Raw genomic sequence first — 25,201 nt, 5'->3', positions numbered from 1 at the left:
GGAAAATGCCGCTTTTTTGCTTCTGTAAATTTTTCTATTTATCACTTAAAGAAGATATATTGGCTGTGGGGCCGGGTAACTGCCGCATATATTTAACACTTATAGATTTTAGTCCGTCTTCAATTTGAAAGTGGTTCCTGCCTGCTTGCCTGCTAGAACGGAGCTTTCCACTCGAAAGCAGAAACATGGTTTGATGAAACGAAAGCTTGGTTGCACAACTTCAGATACTCCTCTCTGACATAGGCCATATAACTCCACTTCACTTCGCACACCATAAGCTCTGGCTCGTGGACAAGCAAAAACCATCCTTTTTGGCCCCAGGCAAGTGTTCTGCGGAGCTTTCCAAAATGTAATGCCATATTCATCAATCCGGCCTGAGGTCCACACTTTCCGTAAAAATCGTACAGATTAGACCCTTATCAGTTTCTAGGAATAAGCCGACATCGGTGGCATAGGAAAAAAAAAAAAACGGGACAAAACCAGTGTTGCTTTCGCAACACAAATAGAGTAATAAAACTTTTAAAGTTTTTTTTGACTAATCAATAAACTTCTACTACTACTACTACTACTACCAATAACTCACTGCAGCACCAAGCCACCTGAGGCCAACACAGCTACGCACGCTCCTCCTCCAACCTAATCTATTGAAAGCCTCCTTCTTTAAAACCTCCCAGGAAGTTTCCATTTCCTTTAAATCTTCATTTATGACATCCTCTTAGCCCAGACAAGGACGACCTGCCTTCCGTGTAGCCCCAAACGGTTGGCCAAAAAGGACAATCTTCGGTAATCTGTCATCCTTCATCCGTAGAACGTGGCCAAGCCATCTAAACATTTTTTTCATTATAGCCCTAGAAAGCGGGATTGAACCACATTTTTCGTAATCAATAAACTGATTCTGAAATATAGTAGTTACAAAGTTAGAGACAAAATATTGAAGATTATAATTGTTGTTTTTGAAGAGGGAAAAGTACTAAGCGATTTTAGGAAAACTTTTATTAAACCCTTTTATAACAAAGGTAATAAGAGTGAGTGTGGTAATTATAGTCACTACTTTGGATTGAGTAGGGAGCAATTTTTTTAACATGATGACATAGCAGACTAAAATATGCTTTGGATTCACCCCCCCCCCCCTCCCGGAAAACTACAGAGTAATTGAAGAGAAAAGAAAGAAAATGTATTGTTTTTTACCTAACATGTAGAAATACCTGTTATTTTGCGGTTCGTTATAACTAAGAAACGACTAAGCAATGGCAGCAGAAGAGCACTGCCGAAGTACAGAGTTAAGTGGACTCTATATATTAGTGATTCATTCCCCAGACCCCTTCGTTTGATCATGATAAAAAATTAATGACAAAGAGTCAATGGAAAATCGGAAGTTCTAGTGCCCTTCCGAAGATTCAACAGTGACTGGACGACACCATTGTTCCTTCCACACCCTTTTATAATGCCTTCCCCTAAAAGTGTAACATCGATTTTCTTGAATTGAAAGCCAAAATAACCATGCCCCCAGGATGACAAGCCAAAACAGTCCATGGGACAAGGGCTCTAAGTCATGCAAATTGCCCATGTTTATGTAAATAGGTTTTGTTATTGAGAAAGGAGAGCATCTTTAATCCTGGGTCTTCAAAAAACCCAAAGGTATTAAGGAAAAACTATTAGTGAATTATGAGGGGAGATTGAACTGAATAAAAACACTTTATGTGCATACAAATTGGTAAAAGAACATCTCAGAAACGGTCAAGGTTATTAAGTTGGAAATCTCAGCGCTACTATTGATAGTAGTAGTACTTCTACTAATGCTGTAACGGCTACTACTGCTACTACTTCAACGACTACTACTATTGCGACTACTTGTAACTGTGACTGGATTTATTTTAGACTGCGACTGCCACTATTAGTGACTACGACTTTGACTACTTGTAACTGCGAATTTCCAGTGATAGCGATTACTTGAGACTGCCAATACTTGTTATTGCGACTATCAGTAAAATACAACGACGCTGTGGCCTTTAGAAGCCATAGCGAACGTTAGCCCTACTTCTGTTTGAGGTATATTATGCTTGTTTTAAGATTGACTGTTTTTTTTTAAATTCCTATATTCACGGCACCAGGTATATCGTTCCAGATAGAAGTGCAACGTTCGATGAAGCACTTCTTCAAATACTTGGTTCTTGGCTTGTTCGCCTTTAGATAATTGGACCAAAATATGTGCCTTCGTGTCTGCTTTGTCGGTTGGAAAAAGAAAGAAACAATGCGAGAGAGTTCGTCTGAGGGAGGCGACTCTATGTACATGTGGAAAACGGCCATCGATGCCACATCAAACTTTTCATTTAGAGGGTGAAGCGAGTCATGTGTAGAGGCACAGCCCACCCTTTCTATCCTATTCTGGATCTTCTGGAGTGGTGTAAACAGCGTTTTTGGGGCACGAGCATATAGAAAGTATCCAAATTCAGCTTTGGGTCTGATGCAGGACTCGAGCGGGATAATCGAGCTGGATGGAAGAAGGTTTTTGCAGCGAAGAGTAACTCCAAGCTTCCTTGCGCAAGAGGCTCCCATTCAAGATGATTATTCCGACAGAGATTGGTAGAGAAATTAACCCCCAGCAGACGAAGCTTGTTGACTCTCTTTATATTTTTATCTTTGAAAATGGAACTGGGGTGTTCACGTGGCACCTTTGTTTGGGTAATAAGAAGCTGGTTACTTATTGTAATTTTTCTATGTTTCGGGTTTCATTTGTTTGTTAATAGTTATTTGTGGTTGTTTTAAAGCATCAAGTACTTTATTTTCAGCCGTCTTGGGTTTGATGTAACTCTTTGCTTTTCTTCTCTGATTGGTCATCGTCAGACTCCATCGGGAAAGAGGCAACCTTAGGCATACTTATTTTATTTCTTAGATGTTTTATAGTTGGTTCGAGTTATAGTGAATTCAAGTTCAAGTGGGTTCAAGTTCCAATTCAAGTACAAGTGAATCCGAGTTGAAAGTGGGTCAATGGTAAGTTTCATTTGAAGCTTTGGTTTGACACTATTATTCGTCAACCATCCTTTTTGGCCCCAGGCAAGTGTTCTGCGGAGCTTTCCAAAATGTAATGCCATATTCATCAATCCGGCCTGAGGTCCACACTTTCCGTAAAAATCGTACAGATTAGACCCTTATCAGTTTCTAGGAATAAGCCGACATCGGTGGCATAGGAAAAAAAAAAAAACGGGACAAAACCAGTGTTGCTTTCGCAACACAAATAGAGTAATAAAACTTTTAAAGTTTTTTTTGACTAATCAATAAACTTCTACTACTACTACTACTACTACTAAAACATCACCGCAGTAACAAGCCACCTGAGGTCAACACAGCTACGCACTCTCTTCCTCCTCCATCCTAATTTATCCCAAGCCTTCCTCTTTACAACCTCCCAGGAAGTTTCCATTTCCTTTAAATCTTCATTTATGACATCCTCTTAGCCCAGACAAGGACGACCTGCCTTCCGTGTAGCCCCAAACGGTTGGCCAAAAAGGACAATCTTCGGTAATCTGTCATCCTTCATCCGTAGAACGTGGCCAAGCCATCTAAACATTTTTTTCATTATAGCCCTAGAAAGCGGGATTGAACCACATTTTTCGTAATCAATAAACTGATTCTGAAATATAGTAGTTACAAAGTTAGAGACAAAATATTGAAGATTATAATTGTTGTTTTTGAAGAGGGAAAAGTACTAAGCGATTTTAGGAAAACTTTTATTAAACCCTTTTATAACAAAGGTAATAAGAGTGAGTGTGGTAATTATAGTCACTACTTTGGATTGAGTAGGGAGCAATTTTTTTAACATGATGACATAGCAGACTAAAATATGCTTTGGATTCACCCCCCCCCCTCCCGGAAAACTACAGAGTAATTGAAGAGAAAAGAAAGAAAATGTATTGTTTTTTACCTAACATGTAGAAATACCTGTTATTTTGCGGTTCGTTATAACTAAGAAACGACTAAGCAATGGCAGCAGAAGAGCACTGCCGAAGTACAGAGTTAAGTGGACTCTATATATTAGTGATTCATTCCCCAGACCCCTTCGTTTGATCATGATAAAAAATTAATGACAAAGAGTCAATGGAAAATCGGAAGTTCTAGTGCCCTTCCGAAGATTCAACAGTGACTGGACGACACCATTGTTCCTTCCACACCCTTTTATAATGCCTTCCCCTAAAAGTGTAACATCGATTTTCTTGAATTGAAAGCCAAAATAACCATGCCCCCAGGATGACAAGCCAAAACAGTCCATGGGACAAGGGCTCTAAGTCATGCAAATTGCCCATGTTTATGTAAATAGGTTTTGTTATTGAGAAAGGAGAGCATCTTTAATCCTGGGTCTTCAAAAAACCCAAAGGTATTAAGGAAAAACTATTAGTGAATTATGAGGGGAGATTGAACTGAATAAAAACACTTTATGTGCATACAAATTGGTAAAAGAACATCTCAGAAACGGTCAAGGTTATTAAGTTGGAAATCTCAGCGCTACTATTGATAGTAGTAGTACTTCTACTAATGCTGTAACGGCTACTACTGCTACTACTTCAACGACTACTACTATTGCGACTACTTGTAACTGTGACTGGATTTATTTTAGACTGCGACTGCCACTATTAGTGACTACGACTTTGACTACTTGTAACTGCGAATTTCCAGTGATAGCGATTACTTGAGACTGCCAATACTTGTTATTGCGACTATCAGTAAAATACAACGACGCTGTGGCCTTTAGAAGCCATAGCGAACGTTAGCCCTACTTCTGTTTGAGGTATATTATGCTTGTTTTAAGATTGACTGTTTTTTTTTAAATTCCTATATTCACGGCACCAGGTATATCGTTCCAGATAGAAGTGCAACGTTCGATGAAGCACTTCTTCAAATACTTGGTTCTTGGCTTGTTCGCCTTTAGATAATTGGACCAAAATATGTGCCTTCGTGTCTGCTTTGTCGGTTGGAAAAAGAAAGAAACAATGCGAGAGAGTTCGTCTGAGGGAGGCGACTCTATGTACATGTGGAAAACGGCCATCGATGCCACATCAAACTTTTCATTTAGAGGGTGAAGCGAGTCATGTGTAGAGGCACAGCCCACCCTTTCTATCCTATTCTGGATCTTCTGGAGTGGTGTAAACAGCGTTTTTGGGGCACGAGCATATAGAAAGTATCCAAATTCAGCTTTGGGTCTGATGCAGGACTCGAGCGGGATAATCGAGCTGGATGGAAGAAGGTTTTTGCAGCGAAGAGTAACTCCAAGCTTCCTTGCGCAAGAGGCTCCCATTCAAGATGATTATTCCGACAGAGATTGGTAGAGAAATTAACCCCCAGCAGACGAAGCTTGTTGACTCTCTTTATATTTTTATCTTTGAAAATGGAACTGGGGTGTTCACGTGGCACCTTTGTTTGGGTAATAAGAAGCTGGTTACTTATTGTAATTTTTCTATGTTTCGGGTTTCATTTGTTTGTTAATAGTTATTTGTGGTTGTTTTAAAGCATCAAGTACTTTATTTTCAGCCGTCTTGGGTTTGATGTAACTCTTTGCTTTTCTTCTCTGATTGGTCATCGTCAGACTCCATCGGGAAAGAGGCAACCTTAGGCATACTTATTTTATTTCTTAGATGTTTTATAGTTGGTTCGAGTTATAGTGAATTCAAGTTCAAGTGGGTTCAAGTTCCAATTCAAGTACAAGTGAATCCGAGTTGAAAGTGGGTCAATGGTAAGTTTCATTTGAAGCTTTGGTTTGACACTCTGGTCAGTAAAAAAAATTAGTTCCATTTTCTAAGCTCTCTTTTGATTACCCCCTAGCCCATTTAGGATGGAAAAGGTACTTTAATACGATTTCTTTACATATTTTGAGATGTAGAACCTACATTTACCTATTATGGTAAATACCTCCACCATCCCCCCTATCTTTTAGCAGTAGTCAAGCCCATGTTTTCGAAAATTTGGGCTAGTTTCAGCCTATAACAAGTAGCCCAAAAAACTCTAGTAAATAAACTTACAATTTAAAAATGTTTTTGTTTTACATATTTGTGGCAAGACCACTAATTGTTTAAACAATTACATTTGGGAAATTTGTGGACTGAAGCCTGCAAAAATAGTTTGTAGCTAAAATAATAACACAGACACTTAACTGCACAAAGTTGCTATATTATACATCACTAATAGTTCGTTCACATGCGGATTGAACAACCGAAAGTGTATTAATTACCTGACATTAACAGATAATTTGTATGACGACTAGTGTAACTTCCATTTTCTACATAATTTGAGATTACAAAACAGCGAATCGATGATGTACTGATTAATTAATATATGGGAAAAGATATTAGATCGCTTGAAGTTGGGTAGTTTGCCTTTTATGATTTGTAGAAGAACAAACATATTTCTCGAGTGGTTGGATAGGTTTACTGCGTGTTTTCTATCATAATTTGCTTTTTTGCGCCTCAGAGATTTATTTTAGGTGAATCATAATGGATCTTTGAGTAGGCTATCCATTTTCAGAAAACCCACGGTATTAAGTGAATTTTGGGATTTATATCTGCTGTATCCAAAAGGAAAACAAGATCAAGGTCACTCAGACAAGGAGATGAGTTACTTGAGCTATATTTTAACTCAAGGGAAACTGCCACAGTAAATCAAGGGAAAGCATTTTTGGACAAGCGTTTATACAGAACTCCAGCTGGGAGTGTCCAAGAGAATTCATAAGTAGGAGAGAGGTAATTTTTACAAACCTGTAAAATGGCAAGTTCGGACCCGGTCTATGCATTTGTACCGTCTACTTTTAAAATGTAACCCCTCCCCCACATTAAAAGAGAATACTACATATGCTTCTAATTCAACATCTAACTAAGGATAAGTAATTGTTTAAATTAAGCTACGTTGGTTCTCACCAAATCCGACTGTGAATTTGCATGCAGAAAATGCAAAATTGTTTGTTTTTAATTGTTTGTTAAACATACAAAAAAACGCGTTCTCGGTGTTTTAAATAGGTTTATGAACTAATTTTCAGTCAAAGTTTTTCAGTAAGACTATTAAAATAAATATTCGAATTCATATAATTTAGCAATGAGCACTGCGTAATTTATGATGATACAACAGTTACTTCCAGAGAAAAAAAGAACTACATCTTTACAAAAGCATCTAATAAAAACAAATTTTTATTAATACAGCCTATGTGACAGCGAATGTCAGCATAGAAACTTTTGGTATTTGAAATGTATTTTATTTCTTACTCTTTACCTTTAGATTTATCAAAAGATAAATAATAAACACGGTGCAAGTTTTAGATATTTCTATTGCAAATCTGCCCTTTTAGGTTTTGTTCAGAATCTTTCAGTTTTTTGCACCTTGAGCGCCAAGAAAATGCCCAGCAAATAATTCCACACTGAACTTATACTTATTAAGCTGAATATTTTTTCAACACTTTTTTCATCATGAGCATTTTTAAAAAGTTGTCTGTAAATACAAAAAAAAAAAAATACATATACATTGATAAAATTTCGCAACGCTTGAGTTCTCTTGTAAAGTTTGCATTCGAAATATAAAAACATTAAATGTTTAATTTTTTCAGAAATAAAAAAACAGTAGAGTGCAGCTCCGATAGGTTTCAGATACGACACTGACACCAAGTTTGCCAACCACTGGCGTCCAAAAGAGGGGCATATTAAGGCCAAAGAGTACAAATCAAAAAACTTGCACGCGCACGGCTGCTAAAGCTCGCGCATAACCTCTGAGGTACAAATGAGCAAGTTTCAAATGAAAATTGTTGAAGTGTGTAATCCTGTTCCTTGGGTTAGTTACAGTTCAGACGAAGTTACCAACTACTGATGTTCAAAGGGAATGAAAACTAACACCCAAAAAGAGTGATTTTCACTCTTCTGCTTCCATTCTTAGGTAAAAAAAGAGTGCACTTAACACAAAAAGTGTGCAAGCTGGCAACCATGACTGACACATCTAACATATTTTAGTGGCACTTGCACAGTGGCGGCAGCAGAGAGAAATGTTTGAAGAATTTTTGGGGCTTATAAGAAATATATTGCAGCCGAACAAATTGCGAACCAAGGAAGAAGAAACATTTATTGAAGCATTACCTTAGAGTAAATTTTTAAAGCTGGCGTTGAAGACCTGGATACGACAAAACGGAACTGGTCACCTTCTCTGTCGAAGTCAACAAGAATTTCTCGCCATCCTTTTTCATTCTTCTGAAAAAAACAAAACAAAAACAGAATCAATTATACGGAATGGTTTTTAGACCTAGAGATATTGTAGATAAAGTTTTAAGAGAAAAACAGCGCACTTTGGAGTGGAGAGGATGCGTTGACTAAATTTCCACTCTTAGATTAATAATTGAGAAGTGACAGAGTCATCAAACACCTCAACACCTCAAAAACTGTCAAACCGAGTCAATGAATCATTAGTTTTACTGATTCTGAGCAAGCGTTGGCTTCAACCGATAGAAGAGCTTTCCGAAGGTCTTATCTTTGTATTGCATACCAAATAAATACATGAAGGCGATAGTGCTATGTACGAGGATAATATTGCAGCGGCTAAGGTAGAAAAAACGGTTAGTATTTGTTTTCGTGTTAAATCAGAAGTTAGCAGAATTGTGTTCTATCCAAATTTATATGGACAACATTAATGGAATTTTGTTCTGATCAACATTGTAATCATGGGGGGTTTCAGAAACAGCGTTTCATGTTAGTTCACAAACTCTTTCTTTTCAAAGCAGTGTTAAGCGGCGATGATGGGGCAAAATAGCATATTATTCTAGGCTTGCCCATTTAGACTCTGAAATCTATAGGTTACTTTTGAAACAAATACCAGTCGAAGATAAATTTCATTTTTTAGAGAGAGTGAAAAAATAATAGAAATGGAAACTTGAAAGGAAAAAGTATCGGTAAACAACAAAAAAACAAAACAAACGAAGAACTAAAAGGATCAGCAAGGTAAAAGTAGAAGGAAGATGAGAAGGAATTTTCATTTTCTTATAAATCGGGTCGATTTTAGTCTCTCTTTTTTTTCGTTAACACAGTTTTTCTTTTCATTTGCACTGGGGAATTTGTATAAGCAAAATACTCGCTGCGTATGCTATATTTCCCATCTGAGCTTGAGGTAGTAAGAGGTTTACAGTCTTTCCATAAACAACACCATCATAAGCCGTTCGCATTTCAGAGTCAAATTTAAAAAAAAAAAAAAAAACAGAAAAAAATATGATGAAATCAGCCAAAAAAAGAAGAAAACGACGAATACATAAATTAATAAGTCAGAAAGGTTAAACTGGAATAAGTGAAAAAAGTTGTATTCGAAGCACAGTGTGGGATTGAATACCCCTTCCCTTATTCCCGTTCGTAAGTAAAAATACAAAAAAAAAAGTTTGAAGAACACAACTGTCAAGTGAAGAAATATTTTCGTCAAATTCAAAACTTCTTCAAGATTAATGATGATTGCTCTTTATCTTCATCTTAATAGTAAAGATGATGTAATAAAATCCTTTCGAGAAATTTGAAAAAAAGCTTAAATTCCTGATGTACCATTTTTTTCTTCTGCGCTAGCTGGGCACTGGGGTATCGTTGGGTCGTTGAAATGCGTATAAAAAAAATTCTGCAATTAGGGTTTTAATTCCCCATATTCAATATAATTCAATACAATTCCTGTCAAGGCGTGCATGAACTGGTTTTAACGTTATCCAGAGATTCGCCATTTGGAGGAAGGGAACTAAGCCTTTGAATTTGAAAAAAAAAAATCTTGTGTTAGCCTTATATTCATTCTTCATACTAGTAAGAATTTAATGATCAGTTCCTCTAAAATGTCAAAGTAAAAGAAGTTAAGATAATGGAAGCATACTTTCTTGTAAGAGGTTTAAAACTTTTTACATCATTGTGGTAGAAAAATTGCAATAACAACAACACAAAATATCCAATTTGATCTTTATCTGCAAATCATCAAAAATGTCAAGAATAATATATACCCCTTTCACTCTTTATGAAAAAAATTATATCATTAAAAAAAGTTTAAAAGAGGTGTGAAGAAAAATCTACATTTAATTCCCAATTTTCACTAAAGCCCATACGGATTTATTCAGTTTTTTCACCGAAGTTAGATTTAGGTAAGCTTGTGAGGTTTATTGTATATATTTTCAGAACCTAAGACCAAACAGGAATTAATATATTCATTAAGGAATTAATTAAAACTAAAAGTTTTTTCTGAAGGAAGTAAACAGCAAAACGGAAATAAAAAAATAATAACTTCACAGTTGACGCAACATTAGCGATCACAAAATCTGGTACAAAGGAACTGACTCGTAGAAGCTCCTTATAACTCAGCTCACTTAGTTATTTTTCTTTTTTTATCTTTTTTTAGAACTCATATTGTATTACAAGTGATTTGTTGATTTAATTACCGTTGAAAGACTGTTGTGAGCCTTATAAATTGGTCTTTTATCCTTTGCACGCTGCTTAAGGACTTTTCTGCTGCTAATCTTGAGCAGTTATCAGTACAACAAATAAAACCAGTAAAATTAGAAGCGTAATTATAATACAATATCAAGCACAACAGCTGTGTTATAGAAATATTCTGAAGTATATATATATATATATATATATATATATATATATATATATATATATATATATATATATATTTATATTTATTTATATTTATATTTATTTATTTTATTTATTTTATATTTATTTATTTATATATTATATTATATTACATTATATTTATTTATATATTTATTTATATATATATATATATATATATATATATATATATATATATATATATATATATATATATATATATATATTTATATATATATATATACATATATATATATATATATATATATATATATATATATATATATGAATATAAATATATATATATATATATATATATATATATATATATATATATATATATATATATATATATATATATATATATATATATATACATGTATATATATACATATATATATATATATATATATATATATATATATATATATATATATATATATATATATATATATATATATATATATATATACGTATATATATATATATATATATATATATATATATATATATATATATACATATATGTATATATATATATATATATATATATATATATATATATATATATATATATATATATATATATATATATATATATATATATATATATATATATATGGTTCTTGTTTGCTATTCAAACAACCTCCGAATGAGTCAGATTTGTTTGCTATTCTTTCCTAGGGAAAACTGGACGGCTCCCCAGGGAACAAATTTAACGTTGAAGGGTCCCAATAACTTGTAATAAAGAGTTGTGTTTATAGAATCTTCGTAGGTTTGTACTGGGTTTTTCGCCATATTTTGTAGGTGTCGAAGATTGCGATGACATTATTCTTATATTGTAATATTTCTTTTGTTCCTCTTTTTCATTTTTGACTTGTTCTGATTTTTGCTGTCGCTTGATTTCTAACTGCACAATTCTTTTTTTGGTCGCTCCATCCATTTTCGACATGTTCTGATAATCGCTTTCTCGTGAATGCTTGTAATTCTCACTGCCGCTTATCTTTTAACCGCATACTTCCTTGTTCTCGCTTTGGTATAATTTTTAGCTGCACATTTCTTTGCGTTTTGCTTCAAGTTTTGATTCTCGCTGCCGCTTAATTTAACCACATCTTTTCTTCTTCATTTGCATTTGTGATTACTTTGGTCAATTTTTCAATGTCCTTTGCCTTAGCTGCCCCCTTTTGGTCTTGTCTCATTTGAGGGTCTAAGTTGTTGATTCTCACCCATTGTGAATTTAATTTATGGTTTGATAGAATCATCATTTGTAACAATTGCAAATTTTCGTTTTTGGATCTTCCTGCGGGTACTATATAACTGGTTGCGTTAAAAACTGTAAGCTTACTGGTGTTTTTTTTTGTTTTGTTTTTTGTCGTATTTATGGACACATCACAATTCATTGTTAGTCTTTTACAGCCAGTGGTCGTCAAAATAATATTGTTGTAACGTTGAAGGCATAGAAAACTATAGATTTAAAAACTATGGCTACTCGCTTTAAAAGGAACTACGTGCATATTTTAAATAAGCCGAATCAGTTTCTAAAGTAATGTTCTGGATATATACTTAGATTTATGTATATCTTATTCTTTTTTAAAGTAGTATATACTATTATTTTATATAAGAACACAAAATAAACTAAAGATAGTTATTTTTCTGCAGGAATTCCATACAAAGATACGCCCAATACACCTCGGTTTTTTCCGCTACTTTTGCAGCCATCAACAATGCATTTTCCAAATATCGTTAGCCTGTGATCTGATTGAATACCGAGTAGCAATTGAACTAAGGTTGTGACGACACTGCTCAGAGTCTTTACGCGAGATAATAAATCTGTATCATGTTTGGAAAAAGAAGTCAATGCTGGTATATCCTCATACTATGATGCATACATAAATAAATATAAAATTGGTTGTTTAAAGAAGTTAAATTGGACTTGTGCAAAAAAATATACTGAATTTGTAACAAATAGTACCGGGCTTAATGGAAGAATTATCGACACTAAAAAAGAAGTATATTTCGTCTTCTGTTCTGTTGGGCTTTACTTCAGAATATTTCTATAGCACAGCTGTTGTGCTTGATATTGCATTCTAATTATGCTTCTAATTTTACTGGCTTTATTTGTTGTACTCATTCGTCAGGGACAGTCCGCAGCCGGCTGTCTGAGTAAAAACAAGTTCGGAAGGCATGCCGATGGATTATCGATGACAGATAGCATTATACCTTCATCACGTCCAGTGAAGCTCAAGAATTTCGCTGGACACTATCGAATATTGTCAACCGATTCAGACACCAGGTTTTCTATTGAATATGAAGAACTTAGGAACGTTGGTTGTGACCAACCGTGTATAGTAGCCGATTTGCCGTGCAATAGACCAAAAAACCGGTACAGAAACATTCTTCCATACGATCATTCCCGTTTTAAGCTTCAGCCAACTGACGATCAAGAAGGAAGCGACTATATTAACGCTAATTAAGTACCGGGTTCCAACTCTAAAAGTGAATTTATCGTAACCCAAGGTCCTCTTCACTCTACTCGTGATGAGTTTTGGAGGTTGTACTGGGAATCAGGGACCAGTGCCATTGTGATGCTCACAAGGTGTGTTGAAAAGGGCAGAGAAAAATGTGACAGGTATTGGCCTTCTGACATGGAGCCTGTTTTATATGGAGATATACAGGTTGTAATCCGTAACGAATCTATCTTCTCTGATTGGACTATCAGTGAATTCAGGGTGTCTAGGGGTGACGTAACTCGATTGATACGACATTTCCACTTTACAACTTGGCCATATTTTGGGGTTCCAGAGCCCCCAACAACATTAGTCCATTTTGCGAGATCATTCCGAGACACGGTTGGCCTTGAATCTAAGCCTATAGTTGTGCATTGCAGCGCTGGTGTTGGCCGATCCGGCACTTTCATCGCCTTAAACCGTGCCCTTCAACGCATTCAAGTCCATGACTATATAGATATCTATGGAGTAGTGTATGAAATGCGATTAGCCAGAGGATATATGGTCCAAACAGAACAGCAGTACGTTTGTATTTATCAGTGTATACTCAGCGTCATTGAAGGAAGAGTGGATTAACAAGAGCCTCTATTACAGGCTGTAAGTTTCAACTGAATACCGTTTTTAAATACATTATTTCCTTTAAAATGAGCCATAAATACAGCTCTCTATGATTTTCCAGTTCCCAGCTATCTGTTCAAAGCCAAGAGACGGTAAGTTTCCTATATAGTAGTTTCGGACAAGGCGGATCTAATACTGTGCTTCGTTTTTTATCTGATTCTAGTTTTAGGAGTTATAGACTATAGTTTTTTTTACTATGGGGCGTGATCGTCGCTTACAAAGTTGCTAGCTACCACTGAAACCCGGATAACGTATGCACGATTACAAAAGATAAATGGCTTTGAACTACTGAAGAAAAAGACAAGGAACGAAAAACGGCAGAAATAACATTAAACTGTAAACGAAAATATGGCAAAACAGAATCTGCAGCTAGAAGACAAAGTACAATTTCAATGGAATGCAGAAACGTTTTAGTTTAGTATGTGTGCGACTGTGAAGAATTAACAATAAGGAAGATTTGGATTTACGCCAGAATTTCTAAATTCAACTGAAGTTACTGATTTGTCACCTCAAGACTTAAAACTAAAGAAAAGCATTATAATTATGCTAATATGCAATTAGATAAATCAAATAAATGAAAAAATATTAACTTTTTCTCACAGTTGTGACCTATTTAGATCGTTATTGTGGCCAGAAATGTCAATTAGTCATTTTTAAACAGAAAAAAACTATGTAGCCGATTTCGAGACCAAGCCTTGGCATGGCTACACGACAAGATTGTATATATTGATTCTCATTGTCACTTGTTTTGTAACCATAGACAGTGTGAGCCTCTTCTTGATTTCATGGCATCGCCATAGGTTCAATACAATCATCGTGGGAAAAATACAAACGTGTCCTTCAAGTTGGGACCTTTTAGATGGTTTTAGTTGCCAGAAAAGTCAGTATGCCAGTTAAGAAATAAAACTATGTAGTCGATATGCCAGTTAAGAAATAAAACTTTGTAGCCGATTGCAAAGAAAGGCCCTGGCATTCGGTATGGTAAGGTTGTATATACTGATTCTTGTTGTAAACAGCAACCTCCAAATGAGCTAACTTTGTTTGCTATTATTTCTTCAGAGAAATAGAGGGCTCCCCAGTGAACACATAGAACGTTGGAGGGTCATAATCACTTATAATCTGTAGTTGTGTAGTTTATAGCATTTTTTGGGGTTTGTACTGGGTTTTCACGCTGCATTTTGTTGGCATCGCAGATTGTGAATGCGTTGTTCTTTTAATGTAATATTTCTTTCTTCTTCATTTTCATCATTGACTCGCTCTGATTTTCGCTGTCGCTTGTCTTCTAACTGCACAGTTTTTTGTTTGTCGCTACATTTTTGACACGCTCCGATACTCACTTTCTCGGGATTGTTTGTGATTCCCACTGCCACTTATCTTTTAAACGCATATTTCCTTGTTCTCACTGTGGCATATATTTTAGTCGTATGTTTCTTTATTCTTCAATTTTGTTTTTTGAGTAGTTTTATTGCTACCACTTATCTTCGAACTTTAGGTTTCTTTGTTCTTCGCTTTTGTTTTTAATCGTTGTAATTGTCGCTGACGGAAGTATTTTGACTGTATATATGTGTTCTTCATTTTCGTTTATCATTATTTTAGACATTTTTTATACCAAAATATGCAAACAAAGTACCTATGAAGCACCACCAGTTGCTTTGGGAAGTCTAAAATATATTTGCATGCGTACTATCATAGTTAAAGCATAAAAATATAGCCGTATACTCACTACAAATTTATGAACAGGCAGCGCATCAAAGAATTCGTGGGCCAAAAAAATTGAAAATTTTTTGGGAACATCCTTCAGCTGTCTATACCACCCAATCTGTGAGCCGTGTCTAGTGGTATTTTGTTTATAGCAAATTGAAGCTAAAACTGGAGCTGATGAGGAGCCACATAGATTTTTCTCTTGAATTTCGCATAATTTTGGACTAACTTCAACTAGTTTTATATTTATCTGGTCCATTGGTAGTTTAAGTTTCTTGAATACCTAGAATTATACTACAAATAACATAGAACAGCAATTTTGAGCATAAGCTTGCTTCATCTTGAAAAACGACCGCATGTCTATTCGCCTAAGATGCAGAAACAAACACTCGGGATACGAATTTAACCCATTACCGTGGTGCCCCCACTCAAAAAGGTAGAACCAGTGAGCAAGATTTGGTCGCTAGAGGAACTGAATTTGACTGCACTCCCCTATCCAGAGCTAAAAATAGAATGTCTATATTTATGATTTGATGACCCAACCAGAAAGTTGCTAAGTTTTGGCTAGGCTAGGTGGGAATTAATAATAGAATACTAAACACGCACTTAATTACTAAAAAGTGAAAGGCATCCGTCATAGTAGTATGTCCCCGTGTAGAATGAACTGATGGAGATATTTGTGACTCAGATAAATTCTCCTTACAGTTACAGAAAAAAATAGACAGGATCCTAGGTAGAAATATGGTATTTTTATTAGAAGATTTTAACACCCAGGTCAGTAGAAATAAGCATAGTTGATATCCTTGTCTAGGTAAATTAGGAGTAGGAAAAGAAAACAAAAATAGCTACAGACTACTGCAATTTTGTAGGCATAACAATGTTGACCGATAAGTTAAAATATTATTTACATGATGGTAAGACAGCTAGCCTTATCGACTATTTTATTGTTAACCGAAGACTGGCAGGATCAATACAAGATACTAGGGTAAATATGAGTGATGTTATTGATGTTAAAAGTAAAGATCACCATGTAGTAATGTCAAGGGTTAATTCAAAGCTGAAACATTGGAAGGGTAATTATCTTCTGGGAAGTTATGACGTTGGTACACTTCAGGATGGGACTTTGAGAGAAACTTTTCCAGGAACAATTCTGATAAACGCCTCTCAGTTTTCGAAGATCCCTGTCGTTTTCAGTAACTGAGAGACTATGACGAAACAAAAGCAGGATCAATGAAAAACTCAAGTTCACTATTGACGAATCTTATTTGGTACGAATTTAAATATGTCTTCTAGGATTTGTGCTTGGATAATAAAAAATATCGATTATAGACACCCGAATAAAGACCCTTTTTCCCCCATTTGCTGTAGTGAAAAGTTATAAAAACTTTCCACAAAACATAGTAGTAAAGAAATTTTGGTATTTAGCAGAAATTGAGTAACCTACGCAAAAAGAATAACTAGTTTGTTTAAAGTTGATTTCCTTTCTAGTGCTCTTTGTGTTTGACTCCTCCCTAACGAAATCATAATACTGAACGGCACATCATTTTTTTGTCGGGAGGATGGGGTCACAACCGCAAAAGAACAACAAAAATACCCCCCCCCCCAATATTTTAAAAATAAATTTTGGCCTCTCCTAAAGTTTTGCGAATTAATTATTAATAATTCAACTCCGTGAAGCTAGAATTTTATCTTATCTAGGATTATGAAGAGTAATTTATAGAGGGTACATTTAGTATCGCATTTATGTTATAGCGTAAGGAAGCAAAAGGAAAAACAGAAGGAAACTTATGATGTGATAAATCGCGTGGAGACAGAATGGAAAAGGGTAAAGATTATGAAGGCGTAAGAAAAATTGAGGAAATATTTTGTCTACAATAGAAAAAATTGTTTTGAGCCTTGGTGGGTAAGGATTTGTTGTAAAAAAAGAAAAACAAAAGGACAGTTGAAGAAAAAATATCGGGTTTAGAGGTTCAAGGTGGTTTTAGATCGGCAAGTGTTTTAGTTGTTCATTCTGTGGTAAGGACTTAAGTAGGAGATTAGAAAAAAAGTTTTTAATTGTGGAAAAAAATGGAAAAAATTGTAAGTAAAGCGTAAATAAATGAATCTGAACAGCTAAAGTAAAGGGCATGGGAAAAACTCCAAACGCATGGATAAGCAGTTCGAAATACGGAATCTGGTTATGAACACAATTTCTCAAATTGGCGTAGTTGATCTGAAAATATGGTTTATTAGAATGTTATTTTCATCAGTTAGGCACATATCGGCTCTGACTACTTTTGCCCTGTCTAAAACAATCTAGTTATAACCATATTGGTTATAACTAGATTGTTGCACCTACAAAATTGCAGCAGACTGTAGCCATTACTGTTTTCTTTTTCTACACCAAATTAACAAAGGCTAAGATACCATTTTTCCCTGTTTCTACCGACCTGGGCGTTAAAATTTTCTAATAAAAACATCATATTTTTACCTGTGACCCTGTCTATTTGCCTCTGCAACTGTAAGTAAAATTCATCTGAATCACTAATATCTCTGTCAGCCGGCTCCACAGGGGCATATACTACTATAACTGATACCCTGAACTTTTTAGTCATAAAATGAGTGATTAATATTAATATTATTAATACCTTCCCTGTCTTAACGATAGCTAGTAGCTTCCTTATTCATCAAGAGCCATATTCCCTGTCTATGTACCCTATCCTTCCTGCCTGAGTAAACAAATCTCATATAACCTAATTTCATGCTACCTACCCCTGGGTTATCAGTTTCTGAAAGTCCTAATAAGTGCAATTCGAATCGCCTGAATCCGTTAGTCAAAATGTCGATACGATAGTCACTGTTTAGCGTTGTAACATTCCAAGTTCCAATTTTCAAATTCTTTAAATCACTGAAATTATTTTGGGCCTTAAGCCGCTTAACTGGAAGCACTTAAGCCACTTAACCGGAACTCGGAAGCGCTTAAGCCGGCTTAGAACTGGACAGCAATGAGTCCCTGGAACCTCCAGTAGAATAGAGGCTTTGTGGAATCCTGGGCCCATCTTGGTCACATTATGATTTTCAGAACTTGGGGATGCTCTTCTATTAACAAGAATTGAAATCCTGCACAGACAGTCTCAAGCTTTTTAACCTCCGACTCATCATATATTCATGCCTACAAATATTATGTTACTATGAGGAGGCAACCCATAGTAGATCAATTAGCTAGGAAGAGGTTTTTCAGCCCAAAAATACCCACCAGAATAGTCCAAACACAGAAGAAACATCCATTAATCAAAACCCTGTACGAATGCTGTGTCGTTTACTAGGCTGTAATTTCCTCGAGGGGCCCCACTCCCCAAGTTGGAATAAAGTTGACCACAAGATCACCAGTCTTGCATCTACCCCGAAAGGTTCGAGGCAGCCCTTTTCAGAGGCTGGTGCCAATAAATCTGGATTTTACGCCTATGTCGCAGTTTTCCTCCTATAGAGGATCCTCCCATGACGTTGCTCTGCATCACCATGCAACTTAACCCATTATGGAAGGTTTGTAACTCACAGGACGTGTACACATGCTGGCAGGCCCCTTTGAGCGTACATATGAGGTAACTTCTTCCTCCTCGACCTCTATTTACTGCCCCAGGCATGGGTGTCCCAGTTTCTATTATGGACCTATTAGAAACAGAAGGGCAGTGCGATCAAAGAAATTATTTTTGATTCTGCACAAATTCGCAAGGCTTATTAAAGACCTTAAGAATTAACTACTTGGCGCAATGGAATGGAATTCAAACTCTTAGGCACCAATTTGGAAAGAAAGGAAAAGTTTAGGGCAGGAAACTTCATATTTTCAGTTGTGGGGAGTGAGAAGTGGAAATTTCGTCTCTGTAACCTCGCTAGAAGGTCAACAGCTTTACCCATTAATTTTGAAAACATATAAAAATCGAACGTCATTTAAACAAAAAATTGGTGTTTTTATAAGGAGTCTAACATGACTCTAGAGAAATGAATACATATGGATCGCTTAGAGAATACACATAAGTATTTTACATGGGATTCTTCATCAATTGGGGGATTCAAGAGTGGCTCCGCCCGAGGACAAATGCTTAGAATTGAACACATATGAAACCTATATCGTAAAACATAGGCCTATTTAAAATTTTAAAATTCCAAAATTGCCACGGAAAAAAGCTCAATATTTCAAAAGACATTAAATAATAATACTTTACGTACTTATATAATTTTTGAGGGCAACATTGATATTTACTTTCCCTAAGATTCCAATCTCGGGACAGAGATTTAATGGGTCTTGGCATAAATCCTAGGAGCGGTAGCGCTGCTCTGGCAACCAGGCCCCTAAAGAGCTTGCTCTAATCCTAAAAAGATTGATAATGCCGCTATAAAAAAAAGAGCCAAGTGAGGTATGAGATCAATACAATTCTTATAATAACCAACCCTAAATTCGAACAATAACAAACAACAAGTAACCAGCACTGGTCAAACAACGTCATCCCTTTTTTAAATTTATTTAATCCCAGATAGTTTCACCAGTGTTTCAGGAGCCTAATGTTATAAAAAAAAAATGCACTTTCAATGACCCAGTAGTGATGATCGACCAATATATAGTCATACCATAGTGCGACAGAGCGTCGCTGGTCTCTCTTTCGAAAACGGTTGGATCTACAGCCAAAGATGTGTCAGGCACCTCAAAATCCATACCCAAAAACTGGATTTCTTTACAAACCATCACTATCAGTAATGAAAGACACTCCGTGTTGGACAAGACATCGTCAGCTTATAAGGAAATCTCTAAAAGTGTGTCACCTATGGGCAAAAATGGATAAAAAAAAGTTTCTGGAAGGGGTAGCAACATTAATGGAAAAGGTGACAGTAAGAAATAATACTCAAAAGCTATACTAACTACTTGCTGAAGCCACTAGGGAAAATCAGGCTCATTGCTCTGAAAGACATGGGAAGGAACATTAAAGTAATTTCTGATAAGGCGTAAACGATTGAACGATGGTAATCCCGTTGAAAGTCTTTGCTGAGTCAGTAAACCCCTAACCGTATCACTCTGAATCCCTTACATTACTCTCCACCTCCCTCCCGTCTCCAAGCCACCCATATGGTTCAAAAAACAATGGGAGATTGAGTCTTGATCCTTCAACTATTGGGGAGATAAGCATAACTATTCGACTACTAGAGAATAACGGATCACCGGGCAAAGAATCAACACTGCCTGAGACCTAAAAAGTTCTTCCTCTCTCCAAGAGTTCCATCGGTTGATAGGCGTAGTCTTGGAAAAACACGAAGCACAACCCTACAGTGTTTAAAAATAAAATTTAAGACTGCAAAGGAACCAGCAAACAAAAAGAATGAGAACAAGCAACAACCGATGGGCACTGCTCCTGTAAGATGGAAATCCAATCGAAGATAGTAACTCTTCCAAATATCTAAGCTCTATGATGGACCCTATGGCAACGCCATAGGTGAAATGAAAGCTTGTATATGTTTAGCTTGGGTTGTTTTTCTCCATCAAAGGAAATTCTTATGGAACAAACACCTAGTTACATTGAAGACAAATATGTGAGTGTTTGATCCAGTGGTGGTGTCAGTATATGATATTTCGTCCTTAGAGACTTAAAAACCCAAGATTGGTGTGTCCTCTATCATAAATATCCTTGATGTACTCTGAAGATGAAGCGATCCACAAGAGTCACCAAGAGTACTATCTGTAGTAAAACTGGAAACCGGTCTCATACATCAAATATCATCATATATAGAAGCTTCAGGTTGTTTTGTCACTTACTAAGATGCCTTGACGAATTGATATCGAAGCAATGCCTGAAATGTCTCCCGTTTTCTTCGTGGAGGAAGCAATTCAGAGATTAGAAGAAAACTTTGCTATCCACCATCAAGTCTGACCTGGAGGAACTTAGCAGGCTCAGGAAATAAGGCAGGCGGTGAGACTGAGAGCGGTTGTCTGTTATCGAGCTATAGACCATGGATAGACCTTCCTGGCACGAAACATGTCGCCGGATCTCAAAAGCCAAGATGTGTCCTGACCTTGCAATGTGAAACAACTACAACTACCTAACATCACATCTTTGGTCTCCTCTATTCAATAAACGTTCAATATTGTAATTACAGATTTAATTAAATCTTTTCTCTGGAGATTTGATTGAGAAAACTAGTTTTACTTTATGTCATTGACCTAAATCTGCTTCAATGAAAAAAAAATTATCAAGTTTTTATTAAAAAAAATAGATTCAAGAGTTATGACGTCAAACCTTTGCTGCTTAATTCAACAAAATGTTTCAAAGAAACAAAGGATTATTCTTACCCTTAAAATATCATCAATCAGAGTTCCTCTACCAGGTCCAAACTCGAGAATTTGAAATGGCTTTGGGGATCCAATTTTTTGCCACTCGTTTACAAGCCATACTCCAGTCATCTAAAAGAGACACACAATCAGAGCATGCGTATTCTTAGCATTAATAAACAGTGACACACCCTAAAACCCTTAGTTCGAACTATTAGACACGCTTAACTTCAATAACAGACAGTTTCCTATTCAATTTTTTTGCTAGAGATTACCAAGGGACTATTTAGTTTTGAAACATAGTACTATTTTTTTGCCAAAATTCTTAAAAATGTAGATGCTGTGGAACTATTTAACCAAAGTGACCATAATTATGGAACGAAGGGATCTTCTAAGAATGTAGAACCCCGAACGCGTACTGAAAGGTCGGGTTCTCACTCACGCTCCGTATAAGCAAACTTTGGAATGTGCATGGTTCGGGTCTTAATCTCGGTCTTATATCTTTCCTTTACCGTAATATATGGCTCACTTTTTCACTTTTCCCTGTCATCTTCACTTTATTTGAGAAAATTTGCTCCAAATCCTCCCCCCAGGATTTTGACGAAGCTATGCCACTGGTCAGTACTGTTTTGTAGAAAGATTTACAATTCATAATAAATTGTGCCTATACACTTTATAGGTTTTTAACTCAAGTCACAGTCCCTATTAAGGTGCTCTGGTTGTGATTGAACGCTGTTAAGCCCTAACAACAAAGGAAGCTATAAAATATGCTCGAAAGAGAGAGAAAAAAAAATGCAAAATACTAAAATAGAGAGAGTGAAAGAAACAGAGACGGGATTCTTTTTTACAGTTTCTAAAGGTTTACGAGAAGGACTTTAAAAATGAAGAGAAAGATATATATTATATATATATATATATATATATATATATATATATATATATATATATATATATATATATTTATATATATATATATATATATATATATATATATATGTAATCCACCCTTAATTCATCAGAAACAAATATTAACTCTATAAAACGAAAAAAATAAGAGGAAGAGTGCGGATTAAAAATTACAGTACTATCTTATAGAGACTGATTACTAATATTAGCCTACTTCTAACTTCTCAGAATCATATTGTTGTAGCTGCTCTTTATTATGGTAACTCCGCCACTGTGATGCATTCTTACTTACAATCGCTACGTAACCGCATGGAGACACTTTCTTACCCTGAGATTTATCGAAGACAAAGGAAATGCACACAAATTATGCTTCTTTCTTTCTATGAAACGTTCCAAGCCTCTCATCGACAAAGATGACCACACTCTGAAAGGTGAATGTGACTTTCCATTCCTTAAATTGCCTTAGACTTTTCAAATTCTTTTCAAATCTAAATTCTTTATTCCAACGTTTCTACTAAAAATGAAGTTGTCCTCAAAACCTTTTAAATGGTACATCTCATGAAAGAGTACCATTCTCGCAATATAATTTTACCGAACCTAGTTCATACTGTGAAAGTTCTTAAGTCGAACTGGCCAGACATGACAATAAACAACAAAGAGAGATAAAACTCCACAAAAAAAAAGTCAAACGAGACTGCGGCCAGTAGAAAGGAAAGACTAAAGGACTAAAAGAAAGACTACTTTTTTGTGGAGTTTTATCTCTCTTTATTGTCTAGTTCATACTATGAAGATATTAGTCTCTTCACAATCATACTTCTATGGACCCTGCAAAAATAAAAGAAGGTTACACCAGTCAGTAGAAATACATGACCCCTACTCATTGGAGACAACCGCGGTACAAAAACCGATTCTTAATAAAACTTTCTCATTTGTCCTTGAGTTTTATTTCCAATTTATTTTTATAAAATAAAAGATAAGCTAATTCGCAGAAGCTTCTAGTCCCTTACACAAGAAGATGACCATCGTCTAACATCCTATTCTTGTCAGCACTTCCTTTTCCGTAGCAGACACATAACCAAAGCTTTTGTACCCTCAAATGCTTCAGAAATTGGAAACAAAAAATAGGTGCATCAACCAGCAAAAGATGTCAAATTCTCATCAAACAGATCATGGTAACTAACTATAAGTAAGGAGCGACAGATATTTTCCAGGAGGGGGATTTATGCTTTGGGAAAGGGGGAGGGGTAATGGAGTTAATGTCTATGGAGAGGTACCAAAGATTTTCCCTCCCAACTAAATTTTGCATTTAAATTTCTGCGAAAAAGATTCCCCGGAAAGGGGGTTTCCAGAGTGAAAGGTTAGTACTTAAAGTAGTTTTCATATGAAAGTATGCTAAAAAGAGTTTTTCAGGCTGAATCGTCCGTAAAAATATTTAAGGAAGGGGGGGAGATTTTCAGGGAGAATGGAATTATTCGGGGGGAATTTTACGAGGGGAGGTTATTTTACGTATGAGGAAATCTCTATGGAGGAGTGTTTCACGAGAGGAGGGAAGTTTCCATGGAGGGTGGGCCAAATTTACCGACATTATTTGAAAAATGATCAGGAATTAAATAAATGGAAATTGAATTTTTTCAACTGAAAGTAAGGAGCAAGATCAAAACTCAAAACGAACAAAAATTATTCGCTATATAAAGGGGTTGCCCCTCTCCTCAGTACCTTGCTCTTCACGCTAAATTTTCACTGTTTTTTCCAATTTCTTAAGAACGGTTCCTAAAACACAAGAACCTTTTAATTTGAATAGGAAGTTTGTAATAACTGGAAAAGAAAATATTTGTAATATAATTCGTCTTCAGTGAAGCGCCAATGACACAGCAGGCTTTAGGTTTTTACAGTTAAGGAAGGGGACAGTATCCAACTCTCGTTTGTAGTGAAACTATATTCGTCTTGAACAATCTTAAAAAGGACTTATAAAAAAAAACTAAATATTTGATGCATAATGATATTAACCTAAGGGCTGAAAGCTCATCAGTTCAAAATTTCACTGTTATTTTAATGTTTAGTTTCAATATTAAGTAAAAAAGAATATATTCGTAATATAATTCGTTTTCAGTAAAGCGCCAATGACGTAGTAGGTTTTAGACTTTACAGTGAGAGAAGGAAGCGATACCAAACTCTTGTTTGTAGTTATTTTTGTTCGTTTTAAGCTTGACTTGCATATTCAATTTAAGTTTCACTCGTTTTAAGATTTATTTATTCATTTATGTTAGTATCTATAGTACGTTTGATTGCATTGATTTTTTATTTAATTTCTTTTCGTTTTGGGTTTCATTTCTACTTCAATGGCAAAATATTTTTTCTAGTTTTAAGCTCGATATACATGTTCAGTTTAAGCATTACTCGCTTTAAGATTCATTTATTCATTTATAGTTGTACTTGTTGTAAGATTCATGTTTTTCGCTATGATTTTTTATTTAATTGTGTTGCGAGAGCAACACTTTGGTTTTGTCCCGGTTTTTTTTTTCCTATGCCGCCGATCTCGGCTTATTCCTGGAAACTGGTAAGGATTTAACCTGTGCGGTTTT

At 35.5% G+C, this 25,201-nt stretch overlaps 1 protein-coding gene across 1 annotated transcript in view; it reads right to left on the bottom strand.

Annotated features, from left to right (window-relative positions):
• The window catches only part of LOC136040721 (protein arginine methyltransferase NDUFAF7 homolog, mitochondrial-like), a 65,192-nt gene that overhangs the window by 31,693 nt on the left and 8,298 nt on the right, over positions 1-25,201 (bottom strand). The window contains exons 2-4 of the mRNA XM_065725052.1: positions 21,735-21,845; positions 15,441-15,701; positions 8,103-8,213 (exon numbers count right to left, since the gene is read on the bottom strand). Of these exons, the coding sequence (XP_065581124.1) occupies positions 8,103-8,213; positions 15,441-15,701; positions 21,735-21,845 (483 nt within the window). The remainder of the gene's footprint in view (positions 1-8,102; positions 8,214-15,440; positions 15,702-21,734; positions 21,846-25,201) is intronic.

The sequence above is a fragment of the Artemia franciscana genome, chromosome 1 (genome assembly GCF_032884065.1).
Source record: "Artemia franciscana chromosome 1, ASM3288406v1, whole genome shotgun sequence".
Classification (NCBI taxonomy): Eukaryota; Metazoa; Arthropoda; class Branchiopoda; order Anostraca; family Artemiidae; genus Artemia; species Artemia franciscana.
This window is presented reverse-complemented; position numbering and strand designations above follow the sequence as displayed.